The 18,760-nt window shown below is 39.9% G+C and overlaps 1 protein-coding gene across 5 annotated transcripts in view; it reads left to right on the plus strand.

Annotated features, from left to right (window-relative positions):
* Window positions 1-18,760, plus strand: part of itprid2 (ITPR interacting domain containing 2) — an 84,262-nt gene that overhangs the window by 34,580 nt on the left and 30,922 nt on the right. For 3 of the 5 annotated variants that reach the window (XM_083536902.1, XM_083536903.1, XM_083536904.1), the window contains exons 3-4: window positions 10,789-11,007; window positions 13,658-13,700. In XM_083536902.1, the coding sequence (XP_083393028.1) occupies window positions 10,824-11,007; window positions 13,658-13,700 (227 nt within the window). In that variant the 5' untranslated portion in view covers window positions 10,789-10,823. Of the gene's footprint in view, window positions 1-4,930; window positions 5,065-10,788; window positions 11,008-13,657; window positions 13,701-15,948; window positions 16,209-18,760 lie in introns of those variants that run through there. The other 2 variants (XM_083536905.1, XM_083536906.1) reach the window with 2 other exon arrangements.

Here is an 18,760-nt window from a genome sequence, read left to right on the forward strand (position 1 = left end):
ACTGAGTGAGAGAGTGAGACTGTGACTGACTGACCGAGTGAGAGAGACTGACTGAGAGAGTGAGACTGTGACTGACTGACCGAGTGAGACTGACTGAGAGAGTGAGAGAGTGAGACTGTGACTGACTGACCGAGTGAGACTGACTGAGAGAGTGAGAGAGTGAGACTGTGACTGACTGACCGAGTGAGACTGACAGAGAGAGAGCGAGAGAGAGAGAGACTGACTGACTGAGTGAAAGAGAGTGAGAGAGTGAGACTGACTGTCTGAGTGAGAGAGTGAGACTGACTGTCTGAGTGAGAGAGTGAGACTGACTGTCTGAGTGAGAGAGTGAGACTGACTGTCTGAGTGAGAGAGTGAGACTGACTGTCTGAGTGAGAGAGACTGACTGACTGTCTGAGTGAGAGAGACTGACTGACTGAGTGAGAGAGACTGACCGAGAGAGAGACTGAGTGAGAGAGAGCGAGAGAGAGAGAGACTGACTGACTGACTGAGTGAGAGAGACTGACTGACTGAGTGAGAGAGACTGACTGTCTGAGTGAGAGAGACTGACTGACTGTCTGAGTGAGAGAGACTGACTGACTGTCTGAGTGAGAGAGACTGACTGACTGTCTGAGTGAGAGAGACTGACTGACTGTCTGAGTGAGAGAGACTGACTGACTGTCTGAGTGAGAGAGACTGACTGACTGTCTGAGTGAGAGAGACTGACTGACTGTCTGAGTGAGAGAGACTGACTGACTGTCTGAGTGAGAGAGACTGACTGACTGTCTGAGTGAGAGAGACTGACTGACAGTCTGAGTGAGAGAGACTGACTGACAGTCTGAGTGAGAGAGACTGACTGACAGTCTGAGTGAGAGAGACTGACTGACTGTCTGAGTGAGAGAGACTGACTGACTGTCTGAGTGAGAGAGACTGACTGACTGACTGAGTGAGAGAGACTGACTGACTGACTGAGTGAGAGAGACTGACCGAGAGAGAGACTGAGTGAGAGAGACTGACTGACTGACCGAGTGAGACTGACTGAGTGAGAGAGACTGACAGAGAGTGAGACTGTGACTGACTGACCGAGTGAGACTGACAGAGAGAGAGCGAGAGAGAGAGAGACTGACTGACTGACTGAGTGAGAGAGACTGACTGACTGTCTGAGTGAGAGAGACTGACTGACTGTCTGAGTGAGAGAGACTGACTGACTGTCTGAGTGAGAGAGACTGACTGACTGTCTGAGTGAGAGAGACTGACTGACTGTCTGAGTGAGAGAGACTGACTGACTGTCTGAGTGAGAGAGACTGACTGACTGTCTGAGTGAGAGAGACTGACTGACTGACAGAGAGAGAGAGAGAGAGACTGACTGACTGACAGAGAGAGAGAGAGAGAGACTGACTGACTGACAGAGAGAGAGAGAGAGAGACTGACTGACTGACTGACAGAGAGAGAGAGAGACTGACTGACTGACTGACAGAGAGAGAGAGAGAGACTGACTGACTGACTGACAGAGAGAGAGAGAGACTGACTGACTGACTGACTGAGAGAGAGAGAGAGACTGACTGACTGACTGAGAGAGAGAGAGAGACTGACTGACTGACTGACAGAGAGAGAGAGAGACTGACTGACTGACTGACAGAGAGAGAGAGAGACTGACTGACTGACTGACAGAGAGAGAGAGAGACTGACTGACTGACTGACAGAGAGAGAGAGAGACTGACTGACTGACTGACTGACTGACAGAGAGAGAGACTGACTGACTGACTGACTGACTGACAGAGAGAGAGACTGACTGACTGACTGACTGACTGACAGAGAGAGAGACTGACTGACTGACTGACTGACTGACAGAGAGAGAGACTGACTGACTGACTGACTGACTGACAGAGAGAGAGAGAGAGACTGACTGACTGACTGACTGACTGACTGAGAGAGAGAGAGAGACTGACTGACTGACAGAGAGAGAGAGAGACTGACTGACTGACAGAGAGAGAGAGAGACTGACTGACTGACAGAGAGAGAGAGAGACTGACTGACTGACAGAGAGAGAGAGAGACTGACTGACTGACAGAGAGAGAGAGAGACTGACTGACTGACAGAGAGAGAGAGAGAGACTGACCGAGAGAGAGAGAGACTGACCGAGAGAGAGACTGGGTGAGAGAGACTGACTGACTGACCGAGTGAGACTGACTGAGTGAGAGAGACTGACTGAGAGAGTGAGAGAGTGAGACTGTGACTGACTGACCGAGTGAGACTGACAGAGAGAGAGAGAGAGAGAGAGAGAGAGAGAGAGAGACTGACTGACTGACTGACTGACTGAGTGAGAGAGACTGACTGTCTGAGTGAGAGAGACTGACTGACTGAGTGAGAGAGAGTGAGACTGACTGACAGAGAGAGAGAGACTGACTGACTGAGTGAGAGAGACTGACTGACTGAGTGAGAGAGAGTGAGACTGACTGACTGTCTGAGTGAGAGAGACTGACTGACTGTCTGAGTGAGAGTGAGAGAGTGAGACTGACTGTCTGAGTGAGAGTGAGAGAGTGAGACTGACTGTCTGAGTGAGAGAGACTGACTGACTGACTGAGTGAGAGAGACTGACTGACTGACTGAGTGAGAGAGACTGACTGACTGACTGAGTGGGAGAGACTGACTGACTGAGTGAGAGAGAGTGAGAGAGTGAGACTGACTGACTGTCTGAGTGAGAGAGACTGACTGACTGTCTGAGTGAGAGAGACTGACTGACTGTCTGAGTGAGAGAGACTGACTGACTGTCTGAGTGAGAGAGACTGACTGACTGTCTGAGTGAGAGAGACTGACTGACTGAGTGAGAGAGAGTGAGAGAGTGAGACTGACTGTCTGAGTGAGAGAGACTGACTGACTGTCTGAGTGAGAGAGACTGACTGACTGTCTGAGTGAGAGAGACTGACTGACTGAGTGAGAGAGAGTGAGAGAGTGAGACTGACTGTCTGAGTGAGAGAGACTGACTGACTGACTGAGTGAGAGAGACTGACTGACTGACTGAGTGAGTGAGAGAGAAAGAGAGAGACTGAGTGAGATAGAGACTGACTGACTGAGAGAGAGAGAGAGAGAGAGAGACTGACTCACTGAGTGAGAGAGACTGACTGACCGAGTGAGACTGACACACACAGAGAGAGAGAGAGAGAGAGAGAGAGAGAGAGAGAGTGAGAGACTGACTGACTGAGTGAAAGAGACTGACAGAGAGAGAGAGAGAGAGAGAGAGAGAGAGAGAGAGAGAGAGACATTAAGATAATATTTGTAAAAAAAAAAAATGTTATGCGTAAATCTGAGTGATATGGCAAAATAATATTGAAAATAGGGTCACTCATGTCACAGTATTTCACTTTTCTGAGATTTATATAACTGTAAATAGCAGATATTTGTTACATATTTTAAATTGTGTCTTTTTTTTTTTCATCTTGCAAATGTTTTAATTGCTGTATATAAAATTATTAACAATTAATTAATTACATAAGTAAATATCTAATTATACGTATATTATATGATAGCTGTTATAACCATTATTAAATGTCATACATTTTTTTTTTACAATTAATACAATAAATTATTTCAATTTTTTGATTAAAAAAAATAATAATTCCCTCTTTTTATAATGTATTATAGAGGTAATGTTTTTGTTCATGCATCACTACATCAGTGTAGAAATGCCCTCGAGAATCGTGATGCAACGGTTTTGTAATCATCTCCTGCCTAAGTCGCTTCTATTTGACAATCATCTGAGGAATGTATTTATTTATCATGACGCAACTGCATTCAAGTTGACTTGTAATTGAAATAGTTGAGAGGATTTGAGCGTATTTACACCGGCACTTCTGTTATCCGTGTGCCATCTCTCCTGATCGGCCCCCACATGCCTCCTGTCCTTCCAGTGTGTTCTTGATCGAACTAGTTCCTCTGTTTACAGAGCACTTTCCTTCCTGCTTATTTATGAAAATCACCCTGAAAATAGCCAGAGCCTAAGAATAGGCATGCTCTGTGATCTCGGAGATATGTACAGTACAGGCGATAAACACGTCCTGCTCGAATGCATGTGTCCATAGAGGGGAAAAAAGACCATCTACAAACAGGATATGACTCCAGACCCTGTGTAATCTTTCAACTTAACTAAAACAACTATTTCCTGCCTTACTCATTTTCTCACTCCTTTTATCCTACCATCCCTCACTTTCTCTCATGGTGTGTGTGTGTGTGTGTGTGTGTGTGTGTGTCTCTCTCTCTCTCTCTCTCTCTCTCTCTCTCTCTCTCTCTCTCTCTCTCTCTCTCTCTCTCTCTCTCTCTCTCTCTCTCTCTTTGTGTTTGTGTCTGTCTCTCTCTATCTCTCTCTCCTATTTGTCTTTCTGTCTTTCTCTCTCTGTCTCGTTCTCTTTGCTCGCTCTCTGTCTGTCTGTCTGTCTGTCTGTCTGTCTGTCTGTCTGTCTGTCTGTCTGTCTGTCTGTCTGTCTGTCTGTCTGTCTGTCTCCCTCTTCTATTTCTTTGTCTTTTTCTCTCTGTCTCTTTCTTTCTCACACACACCCACACTGTCTCTCTCTCTATCTCTTACTCCGTCTTCCTCTGTCTCTTAGTTTGTCTCTCTTGCTCTCTCTTTGCTTCTGTCTATTTATTTTTTTTCTTCTATTTATCCTTGTCTCTATCTTTCGCTTTCTCTCTTTGTATCTTTGTATATCTGTGTCTCTCGCTGTCTGTCTCCCTCCTCTTTTTTCTTACTGTCAATGTCTCTCTTTCTATACCTCACTCTGTCTTTCTCTCTCTCTCTCTCTCTCTCTCTCTCTCTCTCTCTCTCTCTCTCTCTCTCTCTCTCTCTCTCTCTCTCTCTCTCTCTGCATATCTCTCGTCGTGTCTCTCTTACTGTCTGTCTTCCCTCCTCTCTTTTTTCTCTCTGTGTCCCTCTCTCCCTCTTGTCCCTTTTCTCTCTAGCTCTCTCTCATATTTGTATATTTGTCCTCCTCTCTCACTCTCTCTCTCTTTCTCTGGGATTGTATTTGAGAGTCAGGCTGCTCACTTTGTGAGTTTTTCATCAGGTGTGTTTATTTTCTGCACGTGTCTGTGGTGAGTCTCTGCTTCTCCTTGTCTTTATCTGTTTTGTCCACTTGAGAACGCCCATGGTAAAGACACTCTCGATGAATTGTGCTCAAACGCTTTAACATCCTGACACGTGCTTCTACCTCGTGTCATGCATGCATGCAAAAAATAAAAAGCGGTTGTGACATGCTAGAGTGGAGTGTGTGTGTGCGCGTGTGTGTGTGTGTGTTTTATATAAAGTGTTTTTGCATGAATTAATCACCAAAACACATGACCAGACCTGCACTGGAATGCATCAGCATCATCTATTGTGTCCTGGCACTTGGAGTATTGGGTTTAAGTGGTTTAGATGGATTAGGGCTTTACTCAAGGTCATGGAAGGCATAATAAATGATCTGTAATATTAATAAGAACCTTTTTGTAATTTATCTAAAAAATTTATTCTGATTTTTAACTTGTTATAGCTGTTGTGTATTGCCTGGAGTGTGAAATATTATTAATTAATCATTCTACAATTATCTGAATGTCTGAATAAATTTTAGGATAATTCTAAAAAAATGCAGTTCTCGAATCTTTAACTGTAATCTTAATAACTTTTTTAAAAGAAATTCATTAACAGATATAATGGTAAGCTTAGAAAAGAAAAAGAAAAAAGGTATTAATGTGGTGCATGTCAAAACCTTTGTATCATTTCTGTTTAAAAATGATCTTGTATTAATTCCACAACAAAACATATTACAATTTGACAAAGAAATATGTATTAGTGAAGCAATGAGATCACTACTAATTATTATTATTATAATTATTATACAGTTTCTGTTTTTATTATACTTTATTTATTATTTATTTTTTTTATTTATTAGTTTGTATTTGAGTAATTCAACTGTTATAAATTAACTGTATATAAGAAACTCTGTTTCAGACAAAAAATATTAATCCAGTTGGCATATATCAATATATTTTTAATTGCCAGAAGTACAAACAGCCAATCATATTGCAGCATTAACCATTCAGAATGTTGGGGCCAGAAAAGTGTACAAAAGATATCCGTGCTCTGTATACCGAGGGCAGTGGGTCAAATGTAGCACATTTAAGTTATTGGTATTACAAAATGAAATGAAAGTATGTTTTATATAGTAAAATGAAATGCTAATGCGCTAACTATCATTGCTGTCGATCTGATCTCAGCAAAATGATTGATTGGATATCTGATCAAAACAGATCTTATCCTGTAACACGTCATTTAGGGAGTATTTGTTTAAAGTTTATTTCTATTTTTAAGTAAACATATCAGTGTATTGTGTCATCTGTGATAAATTCTCATTGACCATTTGTCATCCCATGATACTAGAGATGCATGTACACTGATCTAAAGCATTATTAATTGATTAATCGGAATAAACATTTCTTTTTTAAATGAGATGTTTTGCTTACTATAAGTATATAAAACACTAATTCAGGGTATTTATGTATAAAGGATTACTCAAAAATACAAGACCTATTGAGTTTAACTATATTAAATTTAGACATTTTGTGTTTAATATGAAATGCTCCCATGCCTTGTGTTAAATATAAAATGCTCCCATGCCTTGGATGATTTCGACACACAATTCTTTCTGCTGTCGGTTGACCCTGTACTGTTCGCCATTTTTCCAACTGGCTGTGGTATCTTACAATCAGACTAACCCATAACTTGAGCAGCTCAACTAATTGATAACGGCATTCGTTGACAACGAATTTCACTATCAATTTTATTGGTTAGTTGTTTCAGCCCTATGCGGGTGTGTGCCATCCTATATTCTTAATCTTCTTGTTTTTCAGTTTATTGTTTTACTTTAATTACTAATGCTCATTACACCCCAATGGATAAAACCAGAGACATCCTGATTGGGAAGTGGTAGCTTAGAGGTTCAGATGTTGGACTTCTGTTTGGGAGGTTGCAAGTTCCAATTCCAGAACCACCAATTTGCCACTGCTGGGCCTTTTTAGAATTTCTCTAACCCTTAAGTGCTCAGGTTTAGGGACAAATGGCATAAATGTAAATGGTAATTACATTAGAAAAGTGTTTCAACTCAAGCGCACATTCTGTCTTGCAAGTAAACATACAGGTGCTGTTGTGGCATGCCAGACTGCGGGGGTGTCTGCAAAGTGTTTCTAATGAGTTGATCTGTTTGAACCGGTTTGGTTTGTATCTCTGTGTCATTGCTGTTGGGCTTACAAATGCCGACTCGTATTGCTAAATAAATGTGAATCGTGATGTTTTTTATTTTTTTATTTAATAATTTAAAAGATGCAGTTTTTTTTTTTTTTGCATTTTGTCTGATTAAATTGAAGAAACTATTAATTTTACTTGCATTGTATGTTCTGTATCTATAAGTGGCAGGCAAAACTCTAGTGTTTAATATACACTGTATGAACAAAAGTATTGACACCTTACTTTCTATCCATATGTAGTTCTTCCACAAACTATTACCGCAAAGCTAGTGGCACAAAATTGTATAGGATGTATTTAGATGTGGGAGCTTCGACCTCAGGCTGATGTCAAAGTGTCTTTAAACTTTTATCCATATAGTGTGTTTTCTCCCTTAAAGTAAAACATGGCTGCTCCCATTAGGGGTCGCCACAGCGGATCATCCGTCTCCATACACCCCTGTCTCTTTACAAACCAACTACCAGCAACTACTTGGCCGCCTTCTTTTCCTCCTTCCTGGCGAATCCATCCTCAGCATTCTTCTACCGATATACCCCATGTCCCTCCTCTGCACATGTCCAAACCATCTCAATCTCGCCTCACTCACTTTGTCTTCAAAACATCCTACATGTGCTGTCCCTTTAATGAACTAATTTCTAATCTTGTCCATCCTCGTCACTCCCAACGAAAACCTCAACATCTTCAGCTCTGCTACTTCCAGCTCCACCTCCTGTCTTTTACTCAATGCCACTGTCTCTAATCCATACAACATCGCAGGTCTCACCACAGTCATATAAACTTTCCCTTTCACTCTCACAGATACTCTTCTATCACAAATCACTCCTGCTATCACTCTTCTCCACCCACTCCACCCTGCCTGCACTCTTTTCTTCACTTCTCCAACACACTCTCCATTACTTTGCACTGTTGACCCCAGGTATCTGAACTCCTCCACCTTCACCACCTCTTCTCCCTGCAACCGCACCACTCCACTGCCCTCACTCTCATTCACACACATGTACTCTGTCTTACTCCTACTGACTTTCATTCCTCTTCTCTCCAGCACAAACCTCCACCTCTCCAGGTCCTTCTTAACCTGCTCCCTACTCTCACCACCAATCACAATATCATCCGCAAAAATCATAGTCAACGAAGACTCCTGTCTGACCTCGTCCGTCAACCTGTCTATCACCACTGCAAACAGGAAGCCGATGCTTGATGCAGTCCAACCTTCACCTTGATCCAGTCTGTCATTCCCACTGTACACTTCACTGCTGTCACACTTTCCTCATACCGGTCCTGCTCCACCCTCACATACTTCTGACACACCTGACTTCCTCATACAATACCACAACTCCTCTTTTGGCACTCTGTCGTACGCCTTCTCTAAATCCACAAACACACAATGCAACTCCTTCTGATCTTCTCTATACTGACCTTCTTCTGACCTTCATCAACATTTCTCAAAGCAAATAAGGCGTCTGTGTTGCTCTTCCACGGCATGAAACTATACTGTTGCTCACAGATGGTCACCTCTTCTCTCAGCCTGGCTTCCACTACTCTTTCCCATAACTTCATGGTGTGACTGATCAACTTTATTCCCCTGTAGTTACTGCAGGTCTGCACATCTCCCTTTTTCTTAAAGATCTGTACCAGCACACTCCTTCTCCATTCCTCAGGCATCCTCTCACCTTCCAAAATCTTGTTAAAAATCTGGTTAAAAACTCCACTGCCATCTCTCCTAAACATCTCCATGCTTCTACTGGTATGCCATCTGGTCCAATCGACTTTCCACTCTTGATCCTCTTAATTGCTGCTTTCACCTCCTCCTTACTGATCCTATCCAATTCTTGCTTCACTATCTCCACACTATCCAACCTTCTTTCTCTTTCATTTTCCTCGTTCATCAGCTGCTTAAGATACTCCCTTCACCTTCTCAACACACTCTCCTCACTAGTTAACACATTTCCATCTCCATCCTTTATTGCTCTAACTTGCAGCACATCCTTCCCAGCTCGGTCCCTCTGCCTGGCCAATCGGTACAAATCCTTTTCTCCTTTCTTACTCAACTTCTCATACAGCTCCTTATATGCTTTTTCCTTAACTTTCTCCACAAATTTATTATCAGCGCTCGATAAATGCAACGCGCATTTCTGTTTGACTATTTTTTTTTATATACATAAATACATATAAGAGGCGAAATTAAATCCTTTAACGCAACACACATTTATTGACGACATGCTTTCTAATGCATAAATCTTTTTTGTTAGGATTGTGTGAAAGTAAAGTATGTTAATTTCCATGGAATTCCTCACAGTTTTTGGTTTTGCATCCGTGAATTTCAAATGCAAAACATTTGTGACATTCGACACGCAAATTTGCCATACAAACTCTGCCATCCTAAATAGAAGTATCTTCATAGGAATAGGGGTAATCTTCTTCAAAGAATCTTTGTACACTGGGAGGTTCTATCTGGAGGTCTTCCCAAGCTTGAGTATACAGTACAATTAAAAAAAAAATGTAGGTGGCCAGCTTTCTGTACACCCAATGATGTCTAGATTGAAAATTTGACCGTGTCTCAAAACTGTAAGATTTTCATACCAAAAATGCAGTATGTTTGTCATGTCACTGGTTAATCAATTGAAAGAAGGGTGGAAGTGTGGAATGTGGGCAGCAGAAATGTAGCTAGAAAGCTAACCTATGCAGCTAATAATCCAGGTAAATTGGGGAAGTATAGGATATATTCTTTTAAAGGTGTGTAGCGAACAAAGGGGATGACTCAATTCATTTTTAAAAGAGTTGCAGTTTTTCATTTTAGGATTTCCACTTGAATTTCGAAACCAAGCATTCATTAGCATTTTTTCACACCACAATATTGTTACCCACAGCTAAACTGCTAAGATTTTTTCTTACCTCGGTCACACCTGCTTTGCAAGTAGATACACGCTGTAAAAATATCAAGCAAGTGAAGCAGCAGTGTCATAATGAACAAAAAAACATAAATAAAAATAGAAAGAAATGGTTTGTTGTTGCCGTTTGCTGATGAGATTATACGTTGTTAAGGGCTGTTTCCATTGCAGATGTTTGATTTGATGTAGCTTGGTTTGTTTGATCACATCAATACAGATCATCGAAAAAGATCATAATGGAGCAATAACCATCATGAATAATCAAGAACATACGATTTATTCCAGGAATGTAGTTAAATGATTTCAGATGTTTGATGAGCTCATATTATAGATCTATAGAGATCTATAGATCTCATTCCTAGTGAATACCTTTGGGATGAATTGAAACACTGACTGCACCCCAGGCCTCCTCACCTCACCTACATCAGTACCTGATTTTACTAATACCCTTGTGGCAAATTGGGACTAAATGTGGAGTGAGACGTTTAAAAAGCACATACGAATTTTATGGTCAGATGTACACAAACTTGATGTTCAGAAGAGTTAAGGTCAGAGCTCTATAGTAGGTATACTCAAGATCTTTTCTTCCAACCAATGTGAAGCATATTTTCATGGACGTATTCTTTGTTTCTGTGTCTATGTCTACTACAGGTGAATCGTCTCCCTCTGTAGTGTCCCAAGAGGACATGGAAGAGTGTGAATTGGCCCCAGGAGGCAGGGATCACCCATGGAAAACTGCCACACTAAGGAGAATGGCATGGGCACAGAGTCGTGACTCGTGGACAGCCCCGGAATCAGAAGAACCACACAACAACAATAACAACAACACCGACAACAGCAACAACAAGCCTGAAACGCCATCTGAGACTGGTATCACACTTGCTGTCTAGAACACTTTGCTATCTATAACTCACTCTTTTTCCATAACTTTGTCCATTTCTGACTCAGATGTGTGTTGTTGGAGGGCGGTTATGTTCCAATATCGCGTGAAAGCCAAACCAATGAATTGCGTTATTTGTCCCTGGTTTTGGAGTAAAAAATGTTGAGGTTTCTTCTTTTCTCCTTTTCTCACATCAGTGTTTGTCGCGAACATATTCTTGGACGGGAAAGTTTGAGTGTTCTAGCAGAGGATGTTTGCAGATGTAACCAGAACAGTCAGATGTTTAGTTTAAGCATGTATACAGACAGACAGACAGACAGACAGAAAGACAGACAGACATATATGTACAGCATGTAATATACACTATATTGACAAAAGTATTGGGACACGTGGTCTAGTGGTTAGGATGCGGCGCTCTCACCGCTGCGGCCCGGGTTTGATCCCCGGTCAGGGAACCAACCCCAGCCACTCTTGGTGCCGGTCCCAAGCCCGGATAAATGGGGAGTTGCGTTAGGAAGGGCATCCAGGTAAAAACGTGCCAAATCAAACATGCGGATGATCCGCTGTGGCGACCCCTAATGGGAGAAGCCGAAAGAAAGTTTTTTGGGACACCAGACCGTTACCACAAAGTTGAAGGCACACACTTGTATAGGGTGTCTTTGGATGCAGTAGCATGACATTTTCCATTCACTTGAACTAAGAGACCCAAACCTGTTCCAGCATGACAATATAGCTGTGTACAAAGCCTAACATAAAGATATGCTTTACATTCAGCTTTTCATTAGAGTGTAAAATCTTCTGCTACCAAGCACTGACTTCAACTTTATTGAACACATTTGGGATCAGTTGGAGTGCTGACTGCACCCCAGGCCTCCTCACCTCACCTATATCAGTACCTGACTTTTTCAACACCTTTGTGTCTGAATGAGCGCAAATCTCCATCAATACACTCAAAAATCTAGTGCAACATCTTCCCAGAAGAGTGGAGGGAATTATAAGAGCAAATTGGGATTAATGTGGAATGTGATGCTCAAAAAGCACATACCATACCAATGTTATAGGCAGTATTTATATAAATATAAGGATATTCTAAAATATACGCTATTATATACAGAAATAATTGGACAGAAATTCTATAGAATGATAGTTTTACTCCTATAATCAGATGTGACTATTTTCTTGTATCTGCCTGCATTCGATTATGAGCAATCAAAAAATAAACCAGCACCTCCAATAACTCACAACACTTATCTCACCCTACACTGTACCACACTTCCTCCCATGCTCGACTTGTCCCACAATCTCTAAGGGTACAAGGAATGCATGCTCTCAAACTCTTCTCTTTTTTGGCACAGAGGTAGTGGACTTCCACTTGATGGATTAGCAGTTTTCACACAGTGTTCGCAGAACTACCACAAAAAATGAGCGCTTCTCTCTTCTAACTATTTTTCCAGTTTTAGTTTTAGACTGATGGTATTCTTAGTCTTCGTCCTATTGACTAGCATTAGAATGTATTTATTGATCATTCTTTGAAGCCTCTTTCTTTTTTTTTTGCTCTGAATAAGGCTGTCTACTAAATGACATGAATGTAAATGTTATCCAATTTTGGAAAAAAACAAACAGCTCATAATAACCAGGAAAGAAACCTCTTCCATATGTCCAAAGGACATGTCCATTATAAAAGCTTCTTGTCATGAAATTCTTTCTGATTCAACCAGAAATTTTCTTTTTGTTGTTGCATGAAGGTTTATTAAATCATGTGACCCCTCCCTGCTTGATGATAACTGTGTATTCAGGAAGTGTCATTTTAGAGATTGTGTCAACATTATCTTGCTAAATTATAATTTTTTTTTTTTTCCTTTTTTCCTATTTGTGCAGCTAGCAACAGTAATAAAACAAGAACTGAAAAATAGCTATTCATCTATTTTTTTTTTTTTTCCATAGAGCCTCTTTTTGTCTTCTTCGTTTCTCTTGATTCATTTTATACTTACTGTAGATACTGCTAATTGTAGCAAATGCAACTGTTTAAATGATGAATGTTGGCCCTCATGCAGGCACTCACATCAAAAGAAAAGTTTTAGTTTTAGTGTTAATTTTATTATACTGATAATCATGAATATATGATATATCAGGATCCTAGTTCAGTGATCTGGGAGGTTTAAATTAGTTTTTTAATCCCTGATAAAGTACTGAATGTGCATGATCATACTTACAGTGCACACATATACTCTCAAACAGCTTTGTTACAGTGAAAAGTGCAGCATGGTACAGTAAATGCACATGACTGCATATGGATAAGCCACATAGTCAACATGTTTGCTGATTCATTCAGGCAACTTGAACTAAACTGGTGTCTGTAAGCTCACATTACTGATTATTAGCGAAATTAACCTTGTATATTCAGTGCAAAACAAAATTACACCAAACATGACCTAATTGAGTGACTACATTTGGGATGAATAGAAAATCATGTGTTTTATTCTATTAATTCTGGTTTATCTGACAATAAACAAATTCATGTCATGTGTGGTGTTGTGTGCCTTTGGCTGTGGGAACTCGAACAGGAAGCTGCTCGTGGGATTGTGGCCTGCTTTGTAAACTTCCTTTACACGTGTTTTTTCTTTTCTTTTTTTCTTTCAGGTCCGATCCCGAACAAAATAGCGAGCTGGCTGAGAGAATGCAGGTAGGCTTCCGGACGATTACGCAACACCATTCGGCTGCATTCAAATGGAAATGTTGTCAGCAGGATTAATGTTTGTGGTGTGACTCGAATACGTCTCGCTAAGTTGAAACAAACGTTTCTGTAAGGACGTTTGGGATGGAAAAACACTCTCTGGATAGGTTTGTGTGACGGGCTTCTGATTCGCTGCCGGTCGCAGGCAGAGATGTGAACGGCTTTTGTGGTTCTTGTGAAGTGTCCAAGTTTAGATTTCCTTTTCATGAAAAGGGAACTAGCGCTCTTCTTCTGGACCAATACAAATGCTGGACAGTTCAAAATCATATTCATCAACATGGCAAATTTTCTTTACTAAACAATTCTAAGCAGTGAGAGAGGATTTCTGAAAGGATTTTTACATCTATTTTTCAAATAAATGGTACAGAGTTTGATTCCTAGTACTAGACAGCGATTTAACATGGAATAGCCTGACAGAATTTCTGACAGGAATGCTTGTTCGTAAAATCATCAAACTAGAAAAAGCAACCGGCTAACATAAGTGGACCCTACAGGATTTCTGAGAGGATTTTATTTAAAAAATGTTTTCCATAAAGTCACAATTAAAAACTGTTGATTCTAAGCCAATGAGTGGGTTTCGTAAGATTTTAAAGTCATGTTTATTATATATGTTAAAAAAAATCTTTCTAATATTAAACAACAAACTAGCATGCTAACCTGACAGGACTTTTTAGTTTGTTGCACCACACCTCCACTGCTATTGCTAGGCAACTAGCTAACATGAGTGGACCTGACAGGATTTCTGCATGATATGATGCTCTTTTAAATGCTTTTTAAATTAATTGTTTGATAATTGGGATAAGTGTTTTGCCTATTCCAGCAAACAACATAGACAAAATCATGGAGAATAAATATCGATCGTCTTTCTAATGTTAGCTACGATGCTAACCTGACAGGATTTTTTTTTTTTTTTTTTTTTGCTTATATATATATATATGCTTTTTACAAATACACAACCTTTAAAATGTGGTGCAAAATAATTTAAAACAAAATGAAAATGTTTAAGAATTAGCTTATTTCCAACTATTTAGCATTCAACAAAAGGATTTTAAAGTCAAGATGTTCTAAATGAATTGTAAAATAATAAAATAATTTCTTTAATGATTGGATTACAGGTAGCATTTAACAACAAAATATGATGACGGTTAAATCAATGATTAAAAATGTTTTGAAAAAATTTACTTTTATTTATTAATTTTTTTTCTGTGCAAATCTCATACAGTTTTTCTAAATGTACATTACCAGTCAAAATGTTTGGACACATCTTCTCCATTTTTACATTGTAAATTAATACTGATGACATCCAAACTACAAAAGAACACATGAATTGTGTAGTAAACAAGAATGTTGTCACCTGGAATTTTCCAAAAATCTTGAAGTTTCCATAGGTTTTGAGTGCTTGTTGGCTGCTTTTCCTTCACTCTCCGGTTGAACTCCTGCCAAACTATCACAACTGGATTTAGATCAGGGGATTGTGGAGGCCAAGTTTGTGGAGATTTCCAAGCTGCCAATAAAGCAAAATTTTTGACAATCTAAAATTAAAATACATTTTTTGGGTTAAATAGAAGAGCACCACATTGTTTGTAGGTTATGTTTAAAAAAAAAAAGATCAAACGAAAAGCGGCATAAGCAATCATGACAAACTACAGATCATTCTAAAGGTCTTAAGAAGGTACAATGTTAAAAATAATAAAAACATTTAGAAAAAACAATAAAGGAGAAGGTGTGTCCCAACTTTTGACTGGTAATTTCGTCCTTGATCGCATTTTCAAAGTTTTTAACAATTGGGTTTAATTTGAATATTTTGAATGAAACAAAAGTAAGAGGGAAGTGAGGATGAATATCAGATGATGATAATAGTAACCCTGTGTCTACTAAATAAAGCAATATAAAAATTATTCCATCAATTTCTCATTAGTCATATTTAAAGTCATTGTTACAAACATAGTAATGTACTAATAGCTTTATATATCATAAAATAAGGAAGGAATAATTGTTATTAACTGTAAGGAAAGGTGAAAGAGGCCTGTAAATACTTTCATGATCACATGTAACAAGGTTTTTGTATTTCTTTGAGTTCTCGCTTTACGTAAATCTCCCTTTTTAACTCGTGACCAGGACAAACACACACAGTGAGTGGAGAGGGGGTTGATGTTTGCACGCTTGTGCTCACTCCACACTGGGTCAATAAAACATTCCCGTGCTATCAGTGCTTCTTCCTCATTCAAGTCACACAGAGCGAGAAAGAGACGAGACATGAGGCTGTTTCACTTCTCTGAAGTTGTATGGATACCTGAAATTTTCGATAAGTAGGAATTTTATCGCTGTCCTGGGGTTCAGGAGTCGCTCTAAAGCTGTTGTGCTTGTGTGTCTTTGTGACGCTGTCTGGTTTCTCACGCCGCTTGCGTATTCAGGTTTCTGGATGAAAGTGGAGTCTGAGAGCGAAAGCAGCATTTTGTAAGTGTTTATATTAAAGAGCATATGTTTAGAGTGTGTCTGTGTTTGCATTGGGTTTGCTGGACCTTACGTTCCAAAGTGAACCACTTAAAAAGTTCAAATCTTGCGCCTAATTAGTTTGTTTGTAATAAAATATAATCAGGTCTTGTAACTACCTTGTAGTACCTCATCACGTTTTCCCTCACTTTATGTATTGTTTGTTGAACAGCTGTTTTGTCACAGGCTGCTTGGGTTTATATTATTTTCTGTCCAGATCTAGCTTTTTATTTAATCGATATTGTGGGTGTGTCCTTAAACTTATCTTATTGTATTTTATGGTAATGTTTGCTGTTGAACACAGCATGAGCTCAACAACCGAGTTAAATTCAAAATTCCCCGCCTGATCACTAAAACCTTTCTGATGTGTATGAACATGGGGTCATGTCATGAGTAATGACATAATCAACAAGTAATCTTTATCAACTTATCTCAAGCTAGGATTTTGACACACTTCCTTAAACTGGGCAAAGAATCTGAAAATTAGCCTTGCCAGACTTGCTTCTAAAGGAAGTCTAAGGGTGGTCAGCGAATGTCTGTGCAAAACAATGAGAAGATTTTTTTTAAGCTCAGAATTTCTATACAAGTTTTTTAACTGCTAATTATCAAGTAGAAATTTGTTTAATACCAATACTTTTAATGAAGGTGTGTGTGTGTGTGTGTGTGTGTGTGTGTGTGTGTGTGTGTGTGTGTGTGTATATAAAATCTGTCTGTCTAATTATCTCTTTGTGTGTATGTTTATTTATTTTAAATTTTTATTTTTTTAACTTATTTTTTTATACCTGAGCAACGAAAGGACTTTATGAAAATATGTGTGTTGCTGCACACGTAATTAACACATTAATTTAGACCGGCCTCATGTATGTATGTATGTGGACACACACACACTCATCCCCCGACGTAAGAACGCCCGACTTACACATTTTCTGACATATGAACACGGCCACCCAATAAACACACCTCTCACACTCTAGGGACAATACTATAGAAATAAAACTTGGATAAATTTGACTAGTCAATGTGCAGCTTGTATATGTATATTTACAGTCCTCTGTAAATAAAATACAGAGCTTTTCCCAAGATGGATTTCACTTGGACCAGGCCTTGCAAGGGTCAATCATCTAAGACGAGTCCTTGTGCTGTGCGTCAGGTACAGAAGTTGGCTTTAAAACACAGACGCATTACTGCTGCCAGCATTGCTTTAAAAGTAGAGGGTCCACTTGTCAGTGCTCAGACCATACCCTGCACGCTGCAACAAGTCGGTTTGCATTGCTGTCGTCCCAGAAAGAGCCTCTTCTGAAGCTAACTCACAAGAACCATGGATTGGCACCATATCCTGTGGTCTGATGAGACTAAGATAAACTTGTTTGGCTCAGATGGTGTCCAGCATGTGTGGTGAGAAGTACAAAGAAAACTGTGACTTGCCTACGGTCAAGCATGGTGGTGATAGCATCATGTTCTGGGGCTGCATGAGTGCTTCTGGTACTGAGGAGCTGCGGTTCTTTTAGGGAAACATGGGATGGAACATGTACTGTGACATTCTGAAGCAGAATATGATGCCCTTTCTTTAGAAACTGGGCCGAATGACAGTTTTCCAACACAATAACGAACCCAAACACACCGCCAAGATAACAACTGCCTTGCTGAGCAAGCAGAAGGTGAAGGTGATTAAGTGGTCAAGAATGTCTTCAGACCTGAACCCTATTAAGCACCTGTGGGGATTATCAAGTGGGAGGTGGGGAAGCACCATGTGTCCAACATCCAGAAGCTTCATGATGTCATTATGGAGGAGTGGAAGAGGATCCCAGCAACAACGTGTGCAGCTCTGGTGAATTCCATACCCAGGAGGATAAAGGCAGTGCTACATAAAAATAGTGCTCACACAAAATACTGTCATTAGGGTGTACTCACTTTTGTTGGCAGCTATTTGGACAATAATGGCTGTATGTTGCAATATTTTCAGAGGACAGTAAATCTGTACTGCTGTACAAGCTGCACATTTACTGAAATATATTCAAGTTTCAGTTCTATAGTTTTGTCCAATGAGAAGACTAAAATGTTTCTGAGGAAATCTGAGGGGTGTACTAACTTTTGTGAGACATTGCATCTCTGTCTTTCTGCCCTGCCTATTATTTACTAATTCTTATTGTCTGTCTGTCTGTCTGTCTGTCTGTCTGTCTGTCTGTCTGTCTGTCTGTCTGTCTGTCTGTCTGTGAGTGATATCAGACTCTATCGATCAGACGCTATCACCTACCAACTGGGGTCATATTGGACCACTTGTATTAGCGTAACAGAAAACACAAAGAAAAGAATACCTTTTTGTAATTGTTTCTTTTATCTTTATAAAAGCCGGGTTTTCCTTTATTTATTTGTCCTCAGTTTGGTTCCCTTTTTGATGTGTTATGTGCAGAACAAGTGAAGCATGACCTTGTGTAAACAGAACGTCACAGTTCCTTGTCTAAATATTTTTGCAGCTTACTGAACCTTTTGTCAATTTTTTTTTTCACATTTTACTT

This window comes from Silurus aristotelis (assembly GCF_946808225.1).
Source record: "Silurus aristotelis genome assembly, chromosome: 3".
NCBI lineage: Eukaryota > Metazoa > Chordata > Actinopteri > Siluriformes > Siluridae > Silurus > Silurus aristotelis.